The 23,139-nt window shown below is 41.6% G+C and overlaps 1 protein-coding gene across 1 annotated transcript in view; it reads left to right on the plus strand.

The window, feature by feature from the left end:
* The first annotated feature begins 2,486 nt into the window (after window positions 1-2,486).
* The window catches only part of endou2 (endonuclease, polyU-specific 2), a 40,414-nt gene continuing 19,761 nt past the window's right edge, over window positions 2,487-23,139 (plus strand). The window contains exons 1-5 of the mRNA XM_034178039.1: window positions 2,487-2,849; window positions 6,280-6,535; window positions 8,812-8,917; window positions 12,673-12,794; window positions 14,660-14,772. Of these exons, the coding sequence (XP_034033930.1) occupies window positions 6,434-6,535; window positions 8,812-8,917; window positions 12,673-12,794; window positions 14,660-14,772 (443 nt within the window). The 5' untranslated portion in view covers window positions 2,487-2,849; window positions 6,280-6,433. The remainder of the gene's footprint in view (window positions 2,850-6,279; window positions 6,536-8,811; window positions 8,918-12,672; window positions 12,795-14,659; window positions 14,773-23,139) is intronic.

The raw sequence follows: 23,139 nt of genomic DNA on the forward strand, positions 1-23,139 counted from the left end.
CCAAGACAATGACAACTCCAAAGGAATCAAAGGCTTCTGTGACTGGAGAAGCTGCGTAGTGCAACTTTTATTTGTTGCATCACCATTTCCTTTGTCCCTCAGACCTTCCAGACTACAACTCCTCACTCGGGGAGGAGAAACAGGCAGACAAAGGACAGGAAGGAGAGGAACAGTAGTAGCCCGTAACCAGTAGCGGTCTGTATTTGCAAATTGTTTTGATACTCTGTGTGCTTCTTACCCTGTGTGCTGCTATACAGTAGTCTTCAGAATAATAGTAGTGCTATGTGACTAAATGATTAATCCAGGTTTTGAGTATTTCCTATTGTTACATGGGAAACAAGGTACCAGTAGATTCTCACAAATCCAACAAGGACCAAGCATTCATAATATGCACACTCATAAGGCTATGAAATTGGGCTATGAGTAAAAAAAAAGTAGAAAAGGGGGTGTTCACAATAATAGTAGTGTGGCATTCAGTCAGCGAGTTTGTCAATTTGGAACAAACAGTGTGAATCAGGTGTCCCTATTTAAGGATGAAGCCAGCACTGTGAACATGCTTTTCTCTTTGAAAGCCTGAGGAAAATGGGATGTTCAAGACATTGTTCAGAAGAACAGCGTAGGTTGATTAAAAAGTTGATTGGAGAGGGGAAAACTTGTACGCAGGTGCAAAACATTATAGGCTGTTAATCTACAATGATCTCCAATGCTTTAAAAATGGACAACAAAAAAAAGACCGCGTGGAAGAAAAGGAAAACAACCTTCAAAATGGATAGAAGAATACCAGAATGGCAAAGGCTCACCCACTGATCAGCTCCAGGATGATCAAAGACAGTCTGGAGTTACCTGTAAGTGCTGGTGACAGTTAGAAGATGCCTGTGTGAAGCTAATTTATTTGCAAGAATCCCCCACAAAGTCCCTCTGTTAAATAAGACATGTGAAGAAGAGGTTACATTTGCCAAAGAACACATCAACTGGCCTAAAGAGAAATGGAGGAATATTTTGTGGACTGATGAGAGTAAAATTGTTCTTTTTGGGTCCAAGGGCCGCAGACAGTTTGTGAGACGAAACCCAAACTCTGAATTCAAGCCACAGTTCACAGTGAAGACAGTGAAGCATGGTGGTGCAAGCATCATGATATGGGCATGTTTCTCCTACTATGGTGTTGGGCCTATATATCGCATACCAGGTATCATGGATCAGTTTGGATATGTCAAAATACTTGAAGAGGTCATGTTGCCTTATGCTGAAGATGCACATTAGTGGAAATACCCAGGATCTGGTTCTCGCACGTGGTATTGCTGTCACGAATATTGACATCATGCCTCTTACATCAGTGGTCTCTTATCACTCACTTAAGTTTACAGTTTTGCTGCCGTTTTTAGTGTAACAACAACCTTATTTATCACTGCAGTGATGCATCAACTCCTCAACTAAGACTGAACTAGAAGCTAGACTGCCTGATGTCTTAGCCTTACTTTTGACGAATACCCAGTCAGTAGACAGACTTGTGGATAGTTTAAACTCAGTGCTCAAAACGACACTTGACATGATTGCACCACCTGTGTTGAAACCGCGCTCACCCAAATCCCAAAACTGTTCTTTTTGGGTCCAAGGGCCGCAGAATTCAAGCCACAGGTCACAGTGAAGACAGTGAAGCATGGTGGTGCAGGCATCATGATATGGGCATGTTTCTCCTACTATGGTGTTGGGCCTATATATCGCATACCAGGTATCATGGATCAGTTTGGATATGTCAAAATACTTGAAGAGGTCATGTTGCCTTATGCTGAAGAGGACATGCCCTTGAAATGGGTGTTTCAACAAGACGACCCCAAGCACACTAGTAAACGGGCAAAATCTTGGTTCCAAACCAACAAAATTAATGCCTCGCAGATGTGAAGAAATCATGAAAAACTGTGGTTATACAACTAAATACTAGTTTAGTGATTCACAGGATTGCTAAAAAAAGCAGTTTGAACATAATAGTTTTGAGTTTGTAGCGTCAACAGCAGATGCTTTATTATTGTGAACACCCCCTTTTCTACTTTTTTTTTTTTTTTTTTTACTAATAGCCCAATTTCATAGCCTTAAGATTGTGCATATCATGAATGCTTGGTCTTGTTGGATTTGTGAGAATCTACTGAATCTACTGGTACCTTGTTTCCCATGTAACCACTATTATTCTGAACACTACTGTACAGTGCTGCTGGAACCTGAGGGAGTCTTCCCAAGTGTTCAATAAAGTTCTGTCTAATCTAACCAATTATGTAACTTCATAAAGCAGCAGCAGTTCAGAGGAAAATTTTCTTAAAATTAAGTTATGAAATTCCAGATACAGTTTGCCAGAAAGAACCTGGATCTGCTGTTTTCTTGTATGAAAATACTTGAATAATTTTTTCCAATTTGAACAGAATTTTTTAAACAATTGATTAAAAAATAAAATAAACTTTGACAGTTCGGCAACACTGTCAAAGGTTTGCATATTTAGATACAGAATGGAATAATTTACTGCCAAGGTAAAATGTTTTCTGTGTTGCTTAAAATAAATGTGTAAGACCTTGTTACGTGACATGCGACCCATAGTTGCTCTGTAATCTAGAGGTTAAGCTGTGACACCGACAAACAATGACATGCTAAAGAAACAAAGGCCACATTTTAGCGTGAGACTGAATAGAGATAACATAGTGTAATCCCTTTGGCTAGAGTTGCTGACAGAGGACAACCCTTTAGAACGGCCCCTCTCCTGTCTCGTCCCCTGACCCGGTCTTTCTGAGTGACAGGCAGCGCTGTTACTATGCCTGGAAAGATACCTGGTCTCTGACAAGCAAGACAGACCGCAAGGAAGGTCAGTGGGAAATGAGTGCGTGACAGTGAGAGGGTGAATGTGGTGTCTGGAGGTGGTGATATGACACTTAACTAGTGCTAAGTGTCATGGATGTGTGATGTGTTGTTAGGTCTAATTGTGTTTTTCAGCAGGATACATCAAAAGGACATGAATTCATTTGGCTAAAATGTCCTGTAGAAAGAAGTAGGTCTTAGGTCAAAAATATTTAAATTTTAGCCAATCCACTTCAGCTGGTAGTTGTTGGCTTTGATCTTTTTCCTTTGATGCTTGTCCTGTTATTGATCTCAGATCCTGACTTGTTAAAGACTGGACATTGCATAGTTCAGTAATCAAGATCAGTGGACAAAATCTACCTCTTGATCCATAAGAATTTGTTCCTGATTACAACATCAAGCAAGGCAGACAAATGGAATCTAAAATATATTTTGTGTGGCTCAAAGATCAATGACCAGGACCAAAGATGGAGCTCTTTCCGGCATTTAAGAGCTAAGGTTAGGCGTTAAGATGGTGAGTGATCAGGATAAGACATCAATCAGGATCAAAAGTTAGGAATCAGGATCAAAGATCAGCATTAAATATCTGTAGTCAGAATCAATCAGGATCAAAAGTCAGCATTTGGGATCTGAGATTTGGATCAAAGGTCAGCTACCTGGATCAAAGAGCTACATCAAAATTCAGCAATTAAGATAGAAGATCAGGATTAAAAGTTGGCAATCAGGATCAAAGGTCAGGCTCCAAAATTGGCAATCGGGATCAAAGATGTTGGACAGTAGACCTTGGTGTAGGTGTGTGCTCTTCTAGTTGACTTTTTTTTTTTTTGTGCAGTGTGTTGTTTGTCTTACCATTGTAGCAGTTTTACGAAGCTGTGCACTGTCTGGGTCGATGTCTGGTGAGTGAAGTATCGTGGAATTCGGAAAGTCTGCCGTGAAGTGATTATGTGTTGAAGCGTGACTCCCACTTTGTGGAAACTTGCATTTCTACACAGATTTTAATTCAATAACTAAATATTCTAAAGCAGTGCAGGCATATATGGCTTTGTCAATTAACTTAAAAATAAATAAGGGTAGTTATAAACAATATCACATTATTAGGACAACTTGTAGAATGTGTTTTCATTTCTGACAAGCAAAAACTGTATTATTATTATTATTATATTTCCAAACACTCTTGTATTCTGTAACATAATGTAAATGTGAGTGTACAATTTTCTTAGTTATAAAGTAAGATTCATTTTGAGTTTTGCGATTTAAATGGTTAAGTTGACATGAGCGACCTCCTCAGCAGATAGATTGGGCATACGTTGACCTGGTGACTTAAGACTGGACGATTTCTTACTTGCAAAAATTAAAATTTGATGATCTTGTGAAGTATGTACATTGCAGAATGTGAAATAGAATGTGAAATAAGAATAATCTCTTTAAGTGAAATGTGTTTTAAGTGAAAACAATGATCTGCCCCATAAACAGATCTGCTCCATAAGTTAGCGGTTTAACCCTAACACCCCCCCCCATCCCTATGTGTCCATAAGTGTCTGTGTGGCGAAAATAATTCGGAAAGGATTGAGCTGATTTGACAAAAACATGGCGGAATTACTGTGCGACAGTCAAGGACAAAGTGGTTTTATTTTTGAGAAAATCAGTAAAAAAGGTCAAAGATCCAAATTTGCGCCAAATGCTTTTATGAATAGGGGACATTTGGAATTGCTATTTTAAGTAATTGGCTAAAGATACACCTATGGCTACTATCAAACACTAATATGAAGTCATATATCACCTTCCAATTGGGCACATGATCATTGACCATGGGTGACTTTGTAAGGTCAAACTCAAGGTCATTAGTGTTTAACTTCGTTTGAGTCGGTGTGGATTAAATATGGTGGAAGGGTTGTGACAGTTACATAATCAAATATCAGAGCCACACAGAACCACACATTATAACATTTTTTTTGTTGGTGCAATGTTTCATTTATTAGAATAGAAATTATTCATTAACCAGAAATTCAGTGACTGATAGATAAATATATAAACATGAAACGAAGCCTTTAGCAATATCAGAAGGATAATTCTTGGACTCCGACTCCGATGAGGGCGGTCGCATCTCCTCCACTCTCCCTTATCTGTGCTTTAACCTTCAAGTCCCAACTTCACCAGACTGTGAATTCCTCAAATTATGTTGGATTATGGATCTGTTGGATTTACCATGGAATTGATCAGCTGGTCTCTGAACGCTATTGACACCACTTTTTCTACAAGAAGGTCAGGACCGGGGGATCCTACCTGCCCATATGGAACGTATCCTGCGGGCTATGTTCTCAACTCCTGGGACTCGTGGCATGTTGCATGCTTGGCGCCTTTCTCCATTGAGGACGTCGAGGATTTATTCATTTTTGGTCTTATGGTAGCAGGGCTGGTACTTTTTGGCTTATGTGCTGCCCTGATCTACCGGAAAATTGGCAAGATGGCGGCATCAAGAACCAGGGCCCCTCACTTGTCTGTCATGATTAACGAGTTTGGCAATGCAGTGGATTCTCAGACTGCAATGTGAACTCAGACGCAAATTGGATGACATCTTGGAGCAGATGCATGCCTTGCAGTTGAAGTTGAAGGTTTCAGAGGCTGGTGAATATTCTTAATTCATAATTGGGATTTGGTTGTTCAAGTGGAACTGTTAAAAAGTGTTTTTCACTGCTCAGCCACAACACTCCGGGCTTATCGATCCTGAAGGACAAATTGCCCACTGTTTACCTCCAGAGGAATTTATTCAGGCCTTGGTGAGATTATTCAGCTCCTTCTTATCTCAACCCACAAAGACAATAAACTGACAGATTTACACATGGACAAAGACTGAAGCATGCTCCATTTTTCCCTTCACTTCCCTTCCTGCACCCCCATCACACACCCCATCCCGGCCACCGCTCACGCCACCCCTTTCCTCTGCGAGGGCTGTGCGGTTTTTAGCTGTGGCAGGTCCCTGTTCCCCCCAAGCTGGTGGTGGCGCGACTCCAGTTGCAGCGGCTACCACACACTCACATTGCCTCAATTTGGAAAACGGAATGTTTCAAGTTTAGTGCACATAAACAATGTCAAATGTATATGTGTTGTCTTAATTCTGATGTGTGCCATTATTACGGTAAACAAGTAATAATTGTGGATTAATTGATGTTTGTCTGTGGAATGTGTGTGGAAATCTCGTTGTTGTAATGACAATGATAGTAAAGCTATCCATCCATCCATAATTTCCACCATAAAATAGTGTGTGCTTAAGAATTTTTATGCAGACAGACCGAATGCAATATAGTGCAATTTAAAGTGTGTCCTCTTATACGTGGAATAAATACATAATCCACCCTGTATATGAAATCTGTCCACCCAACCTGTATTCTATTTGATTAATGAAGAGTTGTTGTTTTTTTTTTGTTTTTTTTACCTCCAAAGCTCCCTGTTTATTATTTTGAATTTTTCAAAGTTGCACACAACCGAGCAGAAGCACCATTATCAGCTTCTCTCCAGTCACAGAAGGACTGAGACCAAATCATTCACAACTCATCCATCCGCTGCGGGACCAAGCACACGACTGAGCAGCCATATCATGATTGAGAGTGACAGAGAACTGTCAGTCATGGTGCAGGAACTATGGGACAACGATATCAACAGACTCCAACCTGGAAGGGACTACAGCATCTCTCTGCAGGTACACGACATGCACACAAACACCCACGGACATTCAGCTTGTGTTCCTATTACAACCCCAATTTCAATTAATTTGGGACGTTGTGTGAAATGTAAATTAAAAACAGAATACAATGATTTGCAAATCCTCTTCAACCTATATTTCATACACCATAAAGAAAATATTTAATGTGCAAACTGATTGACTTTTTTGTTTTTGTGCAAATTTTTGCTCAAAACCAAGATCATTGTGTAAAGGATCTTACCGTGTGGGATCAGGAACACTTCAGAAAACCATTGTCAGTTAACACAGTTCATCGCTACATCTACAAGTGCAAGTTAAAACTCTATCATGCAAAGTGAAAGCCATACATCAACAACATCCAGAAACACCACCACCTTTTCTGGGGTGAGCTTATTTGAAATGGACAGATGCAAAGTGGAAAAGTGTGCTGTGGTCTGAGTCCACATTTCAGATTGTTTTTGGAAATCATGGACATTGTGTCCTCCGGACAAAAGAGGAAAAAGACCGTCCAGATTATTACCAGTGCATAGTTCAAAAGCCAACATCTGTGATGGTATGGGGGTGTGTTAGTGCCCATGGCATGGACAACTTACACATCTGTGATGGCACCATCAATGCTGAAAGGTACATCCAGGTTTTGGAGCAACACATGCTGCCATCCAAGCAACGTCTTTTTCAGGGACGTCCCTGCTTATTTCAACAACACAATGCCAAGCCACATTCTGCACGTGTAACAACAGTGTGGCTTCATAGTAAAAGAGTGCGGGTACTAGACTGGCCTGCCTGCTGTCCATACCTGTCGCCCATTGAAAATGTGTGGCGCATTATGAAGCGCAAAATACGACAACAGAGACCCCGGACTGTGGAACAACTGAAGTCGTACATCAAGCAAGAATGGGAAAGAAGTCCACCTACAAAGCTTCAACAGTTAGTGTCCTCAGTTCCCAAACGCTTATTGAGTGTTGTTAGAAGGAAAGGTGATGTAACACAGTGGTAAACATACCACTGTCCCAGCTTTTTTAAAATGTGTTGCAGGTATCCATTTCAAACTGAGCAAATATTTGCACAAAAACAAAGTTTATCAGTTTCAACATTAAATATTTTGTCTTTGTGGTGTATTCAATTGAATATAGGTTGAAGAGGATTTGCAAATCATCATATTCTGTTTTTATTCACATTTTACGCAATGTCCCAACTTTACTGGAATTGGGGTTGTAGATCTGTGCACAGGGATAGCATGTGAAGGGGTACGGCATCTGTCTGTGTGAAGAAAATAACTCAAAGAATTTTGATTCAATTTGGGACAAACTTCGTGGAATGACTCAGGGTCACCCAATGACAGAGTGATTTGATTTTGAGAAAGAAAAAAATAAATGAAAAGTGTAGTTGATAGGGGTAATGTATATATTTAGACCCAATGTTTTTATATATAGCTCTCCAATTTAAAGGTACGCATCTGAGGCCACTGATGTTTCCTATTTTACTGTATGGTCATGAGAACCAGTGACCTAAGGTGACAACCGGATGCCTTTGGTACGCTTTCTGTAGAGGATCTTTGGGTACCTGGAATGACTTTTTGTCAAATTAAAAATTTACTTAGGGAGACCCAGATGAGGAATTTCACTTACTGTCTCTCTCTTTTTTTTTTTTTTTTTTTTTTTTACTAATTTTGGAGATCTTACAACTTGTACTCTGGTGCAACTTATATACAGAAAACTCACACATTCATTATTAATGACAATAATTATAATGACTTATGCATATAGGACTTTACCAGGAATCAAATCACTAAACAAAAAAACTCTAATGGTAAAAGAATAAATGCCAATAAAAAAAAACAAAAAAACAAAAACACTTCAACAATGCACAAAAACCCCTAATTAAAGAGCGGATAATACAGAAAAAGTACAGTACATTGTGTGTAAGCAGATCATGTGGCGTCCTTCTCTTGGCAAGATCCAGCACATGGATGCATCAGTGTTGAAGACCCCAGTGGCTGGAGAAGCCCAAAGGGAGGCTCACATTGCACCTGGCTGTGGCAGATAGATGATTACATCTGCTTGGTTCATTGTTTCCCATATCAGCTCAGCAGTTATGCTCAGCTACTCTGCCTGAGCTGGACTGCTCTGATTAGTTCAGGGACTGGCCCAGGTGGTTGCCATCCAGGACCCGAGGCTGTTCTGTTGAGGTGGTGGATACAGCGACACATGGCACCAGCGCATGCTCCCAGTTCTGACCTGTGAACCTAAAATTGTTTTCGTTGTGTGCTGCAGGGCAAAGCTGCAGATGGGTTGGGCAGCACTGACAACAGTGATGGATCAGGATTTCCTCTGTTCACATTCGTTGATGAGAACATTTTCAAAAAGGAGACTTTTTTAGGTAAGTGCATGAAAATTATACACCATAAATCCTGGTAAGACTCACAGGGCTGGGTCGAAACGATATATAGTGCACAATAGCAAACATATAGGGTGTGTCCATCTTTACTTTGCTGTTTATATGGCACATAGTACGTATGAGTGCAAAGTAAGCTGCAGGTTGAAAACGGGTTGTATTTAATTCATTCTTTATTCATGGGTGTGTTGAATTTAACATGAATATCATTAACACCCTGTATCAAAGGGTGGATCATTATTGGGCAGATTCATTACCTCGGGAAAAATGAGCCAAAGAGTTTTAACACTGAGGAGTCAAAAAAATTGTAAAATGCCTTTCAGAGGGATGCACACTCCTGAAATGGCTAAGTTACTGAAGCATGATCACAGAACAATCAAACATTCTGTTGCAACTACTCAAGAGGGTTGCAAGAAACATGTGGGGATGAAAATATGCAAATTAAATGCAAAAGCCTTGAAGACTTAAATGTGTCTCTACCAGGAACCCATTATCCTCTATGTTCTTAAACTGCAACCTATCTGGAGTGTTGAAGATTGGACCCCCCCAAAAAAATCTGAAGACAGATTTTTCAAAGATTTTATGGGGGGATGAACTACCCAACCCCAGATGAGTGGTTGAAGATGTATGAACCGAGAGTGACTCTCGGTGGACCAGATGGACTGGACTGTGGCTGGGTGGACACATCACCACTTCCAGTCAGACTCCAGCAAGATGGAGGAGAGGTACTGGTATGGACTGCTATTATTCGGGATGAATTTTGACCTTTTCAGGTTGAAAATTGACTTAAAAATCAACTTCCAGTCCTACTGTCATTTTTTAGAAGATGCTTTCTTGCAAGTACTGGTTCAGGAAAAAATTCAAGAAGGCCATCATTTGTATGCACGACAATAGTCCATCACATGGACATAAATACTCCACTGCTCAGTGAGCCAGCCAAGGCCTCAAAATGACAGAATAACAATATGACCCTATTCCTCACCTGACTTAAACCTGACTGAGGACTTGTGGACCCATCTTAAATGGGAGATTTACAGTGAGGGAAAACAATACACCTCTTTGAACACCATCTGGAAAGCTGTGGTTGCTGCTACATGAAGCATTGACCATCAACAGATCAATAAACTGAAACAGAGCATGCTACAGAAAGCCTCGTCTACTTCATTCGTGTCTGCATTATAAATGCAGTGGGATGCTTTCTTGTTTTTCTGTAGTGATGTTTAGTGCAGTATAACTTGCAAATGTTAAGACAAAGGCCTCACACAGAGCTGTGCAGGGAGTTATATAAAAACAGCTCACATCCAGAGTTCACTCTGAACCTGGTAAACTACTAGAAAAAAGGAATCTATTGCTATTTGTAGTCAGTGAGTCCGTTTATCGATGGCAACTTTTCTTGCGGATAATCTTTTTAATACTCCTTTTTATTGAGTCTTCAAAGTAGCCCAAAAAATGTTTATTTTGAGATATTTTCCCATAAAAAACAGAGCAGATAGATCAATAGAGGTTGAGCTGTCAATATAAAGACCTGGATTAGATTTGGACACATTACCCAGACAGCAAATGGATCCAGGCCGGATGTAGTCCAACATCCAGTATCAATCCTGAAAACGGATCTGGTCCAGACAGTTTTTGCACCCTGGCCCAGATCCGGCACGGCTCCACTTTACAGTTCTGGAAAAAAAAAAAAAAACCTCAGTGACGATCACAATTACAGAGTACACACTAACACCCCCACCCCCATGATCCGTGGAGTTTTCACAGCCCTGAGTTTATAACCGCTAATGGACAGTTTCTGCCGAGTGCAGATAAAATTGCTTATCGTTATGCTAACCCCATGTTCTTGCCACGGTGCTGTGATCATCTGTCCCAGATCCGGACCAGATCTGAACTGGATCCACAAAAGACCAACCGTTTACAGCCCATATCTGGCACGGATCTGGGACAGATGATCACAGCACCGTGGCAAGAACATGGGGTTAGCATAACGATAAGCAATTTTATCTGCACTCGGCAGAAACTGTCCATTAGCGGTTATAAACTCAGGGCTGTGAAAACCCCACGGATCATGGGGGTGGGGGTGTTAGTGTGTACTCTGTAATTGTGATCGTCACTGAGGTTTTTTAAAATGCTTATTGCAAAGCGGTTTGTTTCTTTACGACAAGTTTTATAAGTCCACGGACACTGATCTGTGTGTTACAGATACAAATCAGTTTCCTTGGAACCACAGAACTTACCCCTGTAAAACTTGTTCCTGCCATGGTGCTGTGATGCGGTCCACATCTGTCCCAGATCCGTGCCAGATATGGGCTGTAAATGATTGGCCTTTTGTGGATCCAGTTCAGATCTGGTCCGGATCTGTTCCAGAACTGTAAAGTGGAGCCGTGCCGGATCTGGGCCAGGGTGCAAAAATTGTCTGGACCGGATCTGTTTTCAGGATTGGTACCAGATGTTGGACTACATCCGGCCCGGATCTATTTGCTGTATGGGATACCCGCCTGTGTTCTTGGACAAGACACTTTGTCTACATTGTCCCAGTCCATCCAGCTGGAAATGAGTACAAGTCTTGGCTGGGGAACATGTGATGGACTGGTGTCCCATCCAGGGGAGTCATAGACTCTTAGTTCATGCTACAGAGTCCATGGCTAGGCACTGGCACCAATGGGCCTCACAGCCTACAGTTGTAGAAAGAAGTTTACACCCACTCATCATGGGCATGAATGCCATGGGCTTTGGAATGGACATTCATGAAACATAATGCTAGCCTGCTTTATCCAACACACAACCAGTTTTGATGTGTGTTTGAGATCATTGTCCTGTTGGAACACCCACTTGTGGCCAAGTTTCAATCATCTGGCAGTTGATTTCAGGTGATATTAAATAATTTGGAGGTAGTCCTCCTCCTTGTTCATTATCACTGTACATCCACTTTGTCCAATGCACCAGTACCACTGGCAGCAAAACTCTCCCAGAGCATGATGCTACCACCACCATGCTTGACAGATGGTACAGTGTTTTTAGGTTTGAAAGCATCACCTTTACTCCTCCAAACATACCTCTTGTCATTGTGGCCAAATAACTGAATCTTTGGCTCATCTGACCACAAAAGGTTTTTCCAGAAGACATTGGGCTTTTCCATGTGGGCTGCTGCAAATTTCAGTCTAGCTTGAAGGTGTTGATTTTGGAACAGGGACTTCTTTCTTGGTCAGCACCCTCTCAGTTTATGGTGAAGGAAAACTCGCATTCACTGTGGACAGTGACGCTGGTGTTCCAGAAGTTTCCAGTTCATGGCATGAGCTTTGGTGGTTCCTGGATTGTTCCTGAGCATCCTAACTAATTTCCTCTCATCTGAGGGTGACAGTTTGGGTCTTCTTCCAGACCTTGGCAAAGTAGTGACACATGCAACTAACTTGTACTTAATGTACAAGTGTTTAACTGATGATATTGGAATCTGTTCACAAATGGCTCCAAAAGACCTTCCCAATTTGTGTAAATCTACAGTTCTCCTCCTTAGATCTTCAATGAGTTCCTTGAACTTTCCCATTGTTCTCAGTATCGGTCAGTTCAGTGAGTGATGGCAAAGAGAAACTACCAATCATGATGACTAACAAGAGGTTAATCGGTCTTGTTACAAAATACATTGCAGAGCTACTATTGACAGTTTCTTCTTATGCTTTTATCTTGTGTCGAAACGTACGTATAATTAAATCATTTTTAGTGTGGATATATGTGATCTTCTGCAGCTTTCATCTCCCTGTTGGATAACTACGAGAGTGATGCCGGTGAGCCAGAAATCGTAACCCCTGAGGAGGAGGCAGAAAACCACAAGTTCCTTGACTCCATCATTCACATGCCCACGATGAAGGTCCTACATGTTTCTAATCTTAGAAAAAAGAAGCATGTATGCAACAAAGTGAAAGTAATTTAATGAGTTAAATGGACTCTCACAAGCTTGCATCACTAAAATTAATATTTCTTGGCGTTGATCATGACCTAGCATCTAGAAATCTATTGCAGACCTGCCAAGGGCTATGCATTTTTCGATTACACCTTCATGCAAACGGTGATGTTACGCAGAAGCACCCTAAACCAGTTGATGCTTTTCAGGTTTCAAATCCCGCAAAACCTCGGAGAGGTCGCTGCGCTGCGACATCTCAGTAACACTGAGAACTGCATTGAGACGCTCTGATTGGGCTTCACTTTAGCCGCTGCACACAGACAACAGCATTAACATCGCAACATAAAACTATTTTTATATTGTGCCTAAAACTCTATGAATATATTCTCTGGGTTTATAGACATTGTTATTGCGTTTGTTTTATGTAAACATGGGAGAATCACAGGCTGTCTCTCCGTTATTTTCAATGGGAGCTGCTGTGAGCTACGCTCGCTTCCTGATCATGTCGTTCTGGGGGAAAGTGAAGTTTGCTCTTTAACGTCTTGATTATTGTTCTTTACAACACTGTTTGTCCTCTTTGTTCCAGACTAATATATATAATATATCTGAAATTCGCTTTGCGCTTAATACATTCCACGCAGATTAAATGTAGCAGACACGGATTATTTTTTTATAATTGTTTTAGCAAGTTTTCAGGGTATCATGCAGCAGTCTCTTATGTGATGAAAAGCATAAAAAATTGCATTTTTGTAGTATAATATTAATTTACAATTGTCATTGTGTGGATTCTCTGTTGTTTTGACTGCAGCGGCTCTCTGGTGCGCAAGGGATTATGGGATACGTGAAAACCCCGAATGCAAATGGGAGCAAGCAATGCTATTGTGAACAAATATTACTTGTGTTCCTGTGCCACAGCTAGCAGGCAGTGAAATGTATAAAGTTACTTCTGATAACATAGTTTCTTGAATTTACTTCACAATAAAAGCATTTGAATGGCAAAGCAGCAGTGTCAACCCAGTAAGTGAACATTGAAGAGCATCATTTGTTAGCTTACACCCATTAGCAAGAAGCTAAAGGGGGTAAGCTATTATCAATACTTCTTGCTGGGAAGCTGTTTAGAAACACTACAGCTCAGAAATATATTCTGTCACATGTGTGACAAAGCAAGATAAAGAAGACTGGTGAGTGCTTTTAAGATACTGGTGCACGTGCTCGGCTGAATTGTTATGTGTGTGCTACAGTTTTTTCTTAGTTGGGAACTCCAATTTTCAGTCAGTAATGAAACAGAATTAACATTTGTACAGACAGAAATTCTTGCATGTCAACATCAATATATGACTAAATTATGTCTTGCACGAAAAAATAATTTGAAATAGAAAAATTGATTTATGCTCTATTGCAACACAATTCTAATAGAAATTTCTCCTCCTGCCACATCTTCTGATTGGCCGCCACACTGTACAAATGTAAATAATTGCTATGCAAAAACACTGCATTCTGCTACTGCATTGTATATTTGCATTTAAGTGCATTTTAAGAGTGCCTTTTTCTGCTTCTGAATAATTCTTTGAATAATCTTTACAATTATACTCTCCTTGAGGTGTCGACCCAAAAAGGCCTGTTACAGATCATCTTTCTTGTACAGATCTTACAAAGGGACTGTATCCCCCCCCCCCCCCCCCCCCAAAAAAAAAACAAACAAACAACATTCACCCATTCACAAGAGTACTGCAGACCTAAAAAACAGTTTTGCCTTCCAGGATATGCTGTACAGTAGAATACAAGATTGACTGTAGTGTGTTGGGAAGTGAACCCTTTCTCTTTCTTTCCAGATAGCCCATAAATACCTGGTTGAGAAGAACCTTTCTCCCAAGGATGAAACACAGTTCAAGGAACAGCTGTACAAGATCTGGTTTGAACTGTATGCCAGGAGAGGTTCCAGCAGGTGGGTGAAATCTGAGACGACTCTTAGAAATTACTTAACCAATGGAATTTTGAATCCTCTGATTCTGATTTTATTTTTTACCACTGTTGTCGTGTGTTACCTGTGCTGCTCCACAGCCTGTCCAGTGGATTTTTATTTTATTTTTTACCACTGTTGTCGTGTGTTACCTGTGCTGCTCCACAGCCTGTCCAGTGGATTTTTATTTTATTTTTTACCACTGTTGTCGTGTGTTATCTGTGCTGCTCCACAGCCTGTCTAGTGGATTTTTATTTTATTTTTGCACCGTTGTCGTGCGTTCGCTGTTGCCGTGCGTTACTTGTGCTGCTTCATGGCCTGTCTGGTGCCTTAACTAAAGCACTCCTTCTGCTGAATCACCTCTAAATTATTTATACATTATTCACTTTGCGTGTTTTTAGGAATCCGCTAGGTTGCGTAGCTACTAGCTCTTAGCCGATTTAGCATGGCGGCTTCTCCTGTCTCTCCCGCACTTTTCTGCTCTGGTTGTGAAATGTTTAGTTATTCCTCGGCCTCCTTTAGCAGTAATGGTACTTGTAATAAGTGCAGCTTATTCGTAGCTTTGGAGGCCAGGCTGGGCGAATTGGAGACTCGGCTCCGCACCGTGGAAAATTCTACAGCTAGCCAGGCCCCTGTAGTTGGTGCGGACCAAGGTGGCTTAGCCGCCGTTAGTTCCCCTCTGGCAGATCCCGGGCAGCCGGGAAAGCAGGCTGACTGGGTGACTGTGAGGAGGAAGCGTAGCCCTAAACAGAAGCCCCGTGTACACCGTCAACCCGTTCACATCTCTAACCGTTTTTCCCCACTCAACGATACACTCGCCGAGGATCAAACTCTGGTTATTGGCGACTCTGTTTTGAGAAATGTGATGTTAGCGACACCAGCAACCATTGTCAATTGTCTTCCGGGGGCCAGAGCAGGCGACATTGAAGGAAATTTGAAATTGCTGGCTAAGGCTAAGCGTAAATTTGGTAAGATTGTAATTCACGTCGGCAGTAATGACACTCGGTTACGCCAATCGGAGGTCACTAAAATTAACATTAAATCGGTGTGTAACTTTGCAAAAACAATGTCGGACTCTGTAGTTTTCTCTGGGCCCCTCCCCAATCAGACCGGGAGTGACATGTTTAGCCGCATGTTCTCCTTGAATTGCTGACTGTCTGAGTGGTGTCCAAAAAATGAGGTGGGCTTCATAGATAATTGGCAAAGCTTCTGGGGAAAACCTGGTCTTGTTAGGAGAGACGGCATCCATCCCACTTTAGATGGAGCAGTTCTCATTTCTAGAAATCTGGCCAATTTTCTTGGATCCTCTAAACTGTGACTGTCCAGCGTTGGGACCAGGAGGCAGAGCTGTGGTCTTATACACCTCTCTGCAGCTTCTCTCCCCCTGCCATCCCCTCATTACCCCATCCCCGTAGAGACGGTGCCTGCTCCCAGACTACCAATAACCAGCAAAAATCTATTTAAGCAAAAAAATTCAAAAAGAAAAAATAATATAGCACCTTCAACTGCACCACAGACTAAAACAGTTAAATGTGGTCTATTAATCATTAGGTCTCTCTCTTCTAAGTCCCTGTTGGTAAATGATATAACAATTGATCAGCGTATAGATTTATTCTGCCTAACAGAAACCTGGTTACAGCAGGATGAATGTTAGTTTAAATGAGTCAACACCCCCGAGTCACACTAACTGCCAGAATGCTCGTAGTACGGGCCGGGGCGGAGGATTAGCAGCAATCTTCCATTCCAGCTTATTAATTAATCAAAAACCTAGACAGAGCTTTAATTCATTTGAAAGCTTGTCTCTTAGTCTTTTCCATCCAAATTGGAAGTCCCAAAAAACAGTTTTATTTATTATCTATCGTCCACCTGGTCGTTACTGTGAGTTTCTCTGTGAATTTTCAGACCTTCTGTCTGACTTAGTGCTTAGCTCAGATAAGATACTTATAGTGGGCGATTTTAACATCCACACAGATGCTGAGAATGACAGCCTCAACACTGCATTTAATCTATTATTAGACTCTATTGGCTTTGCTCAAAAAGTAAATGAGTCCACCCACCACTTTAATCATATCTTAGATCTTGTTTTGACTTATGGTATGGAAATAGAAGACTTAACAGTATTCCCTGAAAACTCCCTTCTGTCTGATCATTTTTTAATAACATTTACATTTACCCTGATGGACTACCCTGCAGTGGGGAATAAGTTTCATTACACTAGAGGTCTTTCAGAAAGCGCTGTAACTAGGTTTAAGGATATGATTCCTTCTTTGTGTTCTCTAATGTCATATACCAACACAGAGCAGAGTAGCTACCTAAACTCTGTAAGGGAGTTAGAGTATCTCGTCAATAGTTTTACATCCTCATTGAAGACAACTTTGGATGCTGTAGCTCCTCTGAAAAAGAGAGCTTTAAGTCAGAAGTGTCTGACTCCGTGGTATAACTCACAAACTCGTAGCTTAAAGCAGATAACCCGTAAGTTGGAGAGGAAATGGCGTCTCACTAATTTAGAAGATCTTCACTTAGCCTGGAAAAAGAGTTTGTTGCTCTATAAAAAAGCCCTCCGTAAAGCTAGGACATCTTTCTACTCATCACTAATTGAAGAAAATAAGAACAACCCCAGGTTTCTTTTCAGCACTGTAGCCAGGCTGACAAAGAGTCAGAGCTCTATTGAGCTGAGTATTCCATTAACTTTAACTAGTAATGACTTCATGACTTTCTTTGCTAACAAAATTTTGACTATTAGAGAAAAAATTACTCATAATCATCCCAAAGATGTATCGTTATCTTTGGCTGCTTTCAGTGATGCCGGTATTTGGTTAGACTCTTTCTCTCCGATTGTTCTGTCTGAGTTATTTTCATTAGTTACTTCATCCAAACCATCAACATGTTTATTAGACCCCATTCCTGCCAGGCTGCTCAAGGAAGTTCTACCATTATTTAATGCTTCAATCTTAAATATGATCAACTTATCTTTGTTAGTTGGCTATGTACCACAGGCTTTTAAGGTGGCAGTAATTAAACCATTACTTAAAAAGCCATCACTTGACCCAGCTATCTTAGCTAATTATAGGCCAATCTCCAACCTTCCTTTTCTCTCAAAGATTCTTGAGAGGGTAGTTGTAAAGCAGCTAACTGATCACCTGCAGAGGAATGGTCTATTTGAAGAGGTTCAGTCAGGTTTTAGAATTCATCATAGTACAGAAACAGCATTAGTGAAGGTTACAAATGATCTTCTTATGGCTTCGGACAGTGGACTTATCTCTGTGCTTGTTCTGTTGGACCTCAGTGCTGCTTTTGATACTGTTGACCATAAAATTCTATTACAGAGATTAGAGCATGTCATAGGTATTAAGGGCACTGCGCTGCGGTGGTTTGAATCATATTTGTCTAATAGATTACAGTTTGTTCATGTAAATGGGGAATCTTCTTCACAGACTAAAGTTAATTATGGAGTTCCACAAGGTTCTGTGCTAGGACCAATTTTATTCACTTTATACATGCTTCCCTTAGGCAGTATTATTAGACGGTATTGCTTAAATTTTCATTGTTATGCAGATGATACCCAGCTTTATCTATCCATGAAACCAGAGGACACACACCAATTAGCTAAACTGCAGGATTGTCTTACAGACATAAAGACATGGATGACCTCTAATTTCCTGCTTTTAAACTCAGATAAAACTGAAGTTATTGTACTTGGCCCCACAAATCTTAGAAGCATGGTCTCTAACCAGATCTTTACTCTGGATGGCATTTCCCTGACCTCTAGTAATACTGTGAGAAATCTTGGAGTCATTTTTGATCAGGATATGTCATTCAAAGCGCATATTAAACAAATATGTAGGACTGCCTTTTTGCATTTACGCAATATCTCTAAAATCAGAAAGGTCTTGTCTCAGAGTGATGCTGAAAAACTAATTCATGCATTTATTTCCTCTAGGCTGGACTATTGTAATTCATTATTATCAGGTTGTCCTAAAAGTTCCCTAAAAAGCCTTCAGTTAGTTCAAAATGCTGCAGCTAGAGTACTGACGGGGACTAGCAGGAGCGAGCATATCTCACCCGTGTTGGCCTCTCTTCATTGGCTTCCTGTTAATTCTAGAATAGAATTTAAAATTCTTCTTCTTACTTATAAGGTTTTGAATAATCAGGTCCCATCTTATCTAGGGACCTCGTAGTACCATATCACCCTAATAGAGCGCTTCGCTCTCAGACTGCAGGCTTACTTGTAGGTTCCTAGGGTTTGTAAGAGTAGAATGGGAGGCAGAGCCTTCAGCTTTCAGGCTCCTCTCCTGTGGAACCAGCTCCCAATTCAGATCAGGGAGACAGATACCCTCTCTACTTTTAAGATTAGGCTTAAAACGTTCCTTTTCGCTAAGGCTTATAGTTAGGGCTGGATCAGGTGACCCTGGACTATCCCTTGGTTATGCTGCTTTACACGTAGACTGTGGGGGGGTTGCCATGATGCACTGTTTCTTTCTCTTTTTGCTGTGTATGCATCACTCCGCATTTAATCATTAGTGATCGATCTCTGCCCCCTTCCACAGCATGTCTTTTTCCTGGTTCTTTCCCTCAGCCCCAACCAGTCTCAGCAGAAGACTGCCCCTCCCTGAGCCTGGTTCTGCTGGAGGTTTCTTCCTGTTAAGAGGGAGTTTTTCCTTCCCACTGTTAGCCAAGTGCTTGCTCACAGGGGGTCGTTTTGACCGTTGGGGTTGCCTTACAGTGTAAAGCGCCCTTGGGGGTTTTTCATAATTATTGTATGGCCTTGCCTTACAGTGTAAAGCGCCTTGGGGCAACTGTTTGTTGTGATTTGGCGCTATATAAAAAAAAAGTTGATTGATTGATTGATTGATTGATGATGGATTATGGTGAGTTGATGGACCTGTGGAACTCCGTCATGACCACTGAGTGTCACTTGTCCGTACTGACAAGAAAACACTTTGGTTCAGAAGTTTCTGAATGACATAAAAGCCAGCACAGAGCAACTGTCATTACTAATTTCCAACCAACACAATTGTTCTTTTCATTCTAAGTGCCCATCTTCTTTAAATAGTAAGTTGACTTGCAGTCATTTGTGTGCCTATGGGTTTATTGTTCTTAAAAGGAGGTGTGGTCAGTGTTGGAGCACTGCTAGCATGATACAACATTAATGTAAAAATACAAAACTTCACCTTACTGCTTCACCTCAGGGAGCTTTAGCAGTTGCTCTCTACGTGCAAAGTTTCACAGGATGCATGAGGTTGCTGGTGCAGTCTGGCTCTTAAAGGAAATGACATATGATAATCTCATTGGTTTATTTCGTGTTATGCCCAAAACACACCTGTGATTAATTAAGGGCCTGATTTACTCAAGGAATGCATGTGTAAAAATGTGTGCAAAAACCATTGCACTTGCAAATACACCTGCATGCTGAGGAGATGACATGATTTATCAAAGTCAACAAGAAATTGAGTGAGTGCTGATCGCATCTGTATTTTAAGCATTTGATTTGGTTTTCCATTGCTGACACTGGCTCACAGATCTGGCAACTTGTTTCCGACGGATTGTTTGTTGTTGTGACGCTATTCTGAACTTCACACGGTTGTATACGTTTCTTTTATTTTTGTTTAGCACTCTTCTGGTGATTAATTGTATCCACTCTGAACGTTATTTAACTATAGTCCTGTTGTAATTCGCTAGCAGTTTGCATTCGTTAGCAGTTAGTATTCACTAGCGTTTAGCTTTCGCTAGCTAGGTCGACTCCTCCCTTCCCACCCGTCGTTATTTTTATAGCTTGTTCTTTTTACCTGGTTAATACTTCTGTTAGTTTTTCAGTCGAACTGCTGTGAATTTTAAGTAATTATTTTACTCCTGTGTAAATCTTGGGAGCAGCTAGCATTTTCGCTAGCGGTTAGCTTGCATTAGCGACTTGACCCTCGTTTTCATTTTTTCCTTTCGTTTTTTTTATATACTTCTGTTAGTTAACTGTTAGTGTAATTGTTGTGAACTTTAGCTTAGTACTTTTACTCTTGTGTTAATCTTAGGAGTGGTGTGTATATATATATATATATATATATATATATATATATATATTCCTACGTTTCTAATACTTCTGCTACTCTCTCAGTGTAACTGCTGTGAACTTTAATTCATTTATTTGCATCTGTGTGAGCCTTAGGAGTGGTTAGCTTATCCATTATTGGTTAGCTTGTGCTTGCTTGGCTATACTCTTGAATTTCCTAGTGCACAAAGTACACTACTAATTCTACTTTACACCCTCCGTAAATCCTGTGTGATGTTGGAAGATAGGGTGGGTCTCTTAGAGAGCCGTGTCCGTAAGTTAGAGCAGCTTCTTAGCGCAGTGGAGTTAGATGTTACGGGCAAACCAGATGAGGTTAGTGCTGGGCCGGCGAGCAAGCCCATTAGCATCTGCCTAGAAACGCTGGCTGTGCAGGACGGTTTTCGGACTGTGGCGAGGCGGAGGAAGCCCCGTAGGGCTTGGTGTCCGGTTGTGGCACCCTGATCACACTTGCCACTGCGAACTGTGAATCGGTCCTCCCCCTTGGATGTGCCTGATGTGAATACTCCGAGCCCACAAGTGACTTTCACTCCTATCTCCAGGCTGAAACACCGGACTTTAGTGATAGGGGATTCTATCACACGCAAAGTCAGGTTACAGACGCCGGCTGACGTTAAATGTATTCCTGGGGCCAGAGCTCCCGGCATTGCATCCCATCTTAAGGTGCTGACGCTGCACAAGGGAAGACAGACGAAGGAACATGACATGAGATATAGTCACATAGTTATTCACGTTGGCACCAATGATATCAGGATGAAGCACTCAGAGGTCACAAAAATGGACAAAGGGAGGACTTGTGACCTTGCCAGAAAGATGTGTCGGCATCGATTAATAGTCTCTGGTCCCCTCTCCTCCCGGGGTACTGATGAGGCGTTTAGCAGGCTGACATCATTAAATAGGTGGCTGGCGCAGTTTTGTCAACAGCAAGGCTTTAGCTTTATTGATAATTGGCCTTCGCTCTGGGGCCGCCATGGCCTGCTGATGCCGGATGGCCTCCACCCTACTGGGGAAGGCGCCACCATCTTATCTGCGAACATAGATAGAGCTCTACAGGGAGGGTAACATTAGGAATACACAACAGGCCACGGATCAGGTGATTAGAGACCCTGCAAGGCTTATGACAAATGTGGGTGTGGAATCCATTAGCTTAGTGGGGAAATTAGTGCAGAAAATCCACTATGGTGATAGTGCAGTTTATCTGCCAGGGAGGGAAATTCAAGAAGTTGAGACTGTGGCCTGCTCCCATAGACGTGTCCATCAAAATCATAGAGGGACATGCTTTGCAAACTTAATACCCATTACTGTATTGTAGTTGTATCATCTGACCTTCGGCCACGTGTCTCGGACACTCGAGTGAAGAGAGGGGCAGAGCTGTCGACTCTCTGGTGCCTGGGCCTCTACTGGTGGTTGGCTCTCACTGCGGTATTGTATCACTTCCTGTTCTGGAGCACAGCGGTGTTTTGCTGTATCTGTTAGCTGTTTAATCTGCGCAGTTAAATTGATCTAGTTAACTACATAACGCTTTGTTTCACAGTGTAATCTTCACGTGCCTTAACTAAAGCACTCCCTCTGCTGAATCACCTCTAAATTATTTACACATTATTTACTTTGTGTGTTTTTAGGAATCCGCTAGCTTAGCGCAGCTACTAGCTCTTAGCCGGTTTAGCATGGCGGCTTCTCCTGTCTCTCCCGCACTTTTCTGCTCTGGGTGTGAAATGTTTAGTTATTCCTCGGCCTCCTTTAGCAGTAATGGTACTTGTAATAACTGTAGTTTATTCGTAGCTTTGGAGGCCAGGCTGGGCGAATTGGAGACTCGGCTCCGCACCTTGGAAAATCCTACAGCTAGCCAGGCCCCTGTAGTCGGTGCGGACCAAGGTAGCTTACCCGCCGTTAGTTCCCCTACGGCAGATCCAGAGCAGCCGGGAAAGCAGGCCGACTGGGTGACTGTGAGGAGGAAGCGTAGTCCTAAACAGAAGCCCCGTGTACACCGCCAACCCGTTCACATCTCTCACCGTTTTTCCCCACTCGGCGACACACCTGCCGAGGAACAAACTCTGGTTATTGGCGACTCTGTTTTGAGAAATGTGAAGTTAGCGACACCAGCAACCATCGTCAATTGTCTTCCGGGGGCCAGAGCAGGCGACATTGAAGGAAATTTGAAACTGCTGGCTAAGGCTAAGCGTAAATTTGGTAAGATTGTAATTCACGTCGGCAGTAATGACACCCAGTTACGCCAATCGGAGGTCACTAAAATTAACATTGAATCGGTGTGTAACTTTGCAAAAACAATGTCA

This window comes from Thalassophryne amazonica, chromosome 9 (genome assembly GCF_902500255.1).
Source record: "Thalassophryne amazonica chromosome 9, fThaAma1.1, whole genome shotgun sequence".
NCBI lineage: Eukaryota > Metazoa > Chordata > Actinopteri > Batrachoidiformes > Batrachoididae > Thalassophryne > Thalassophryne amazonica.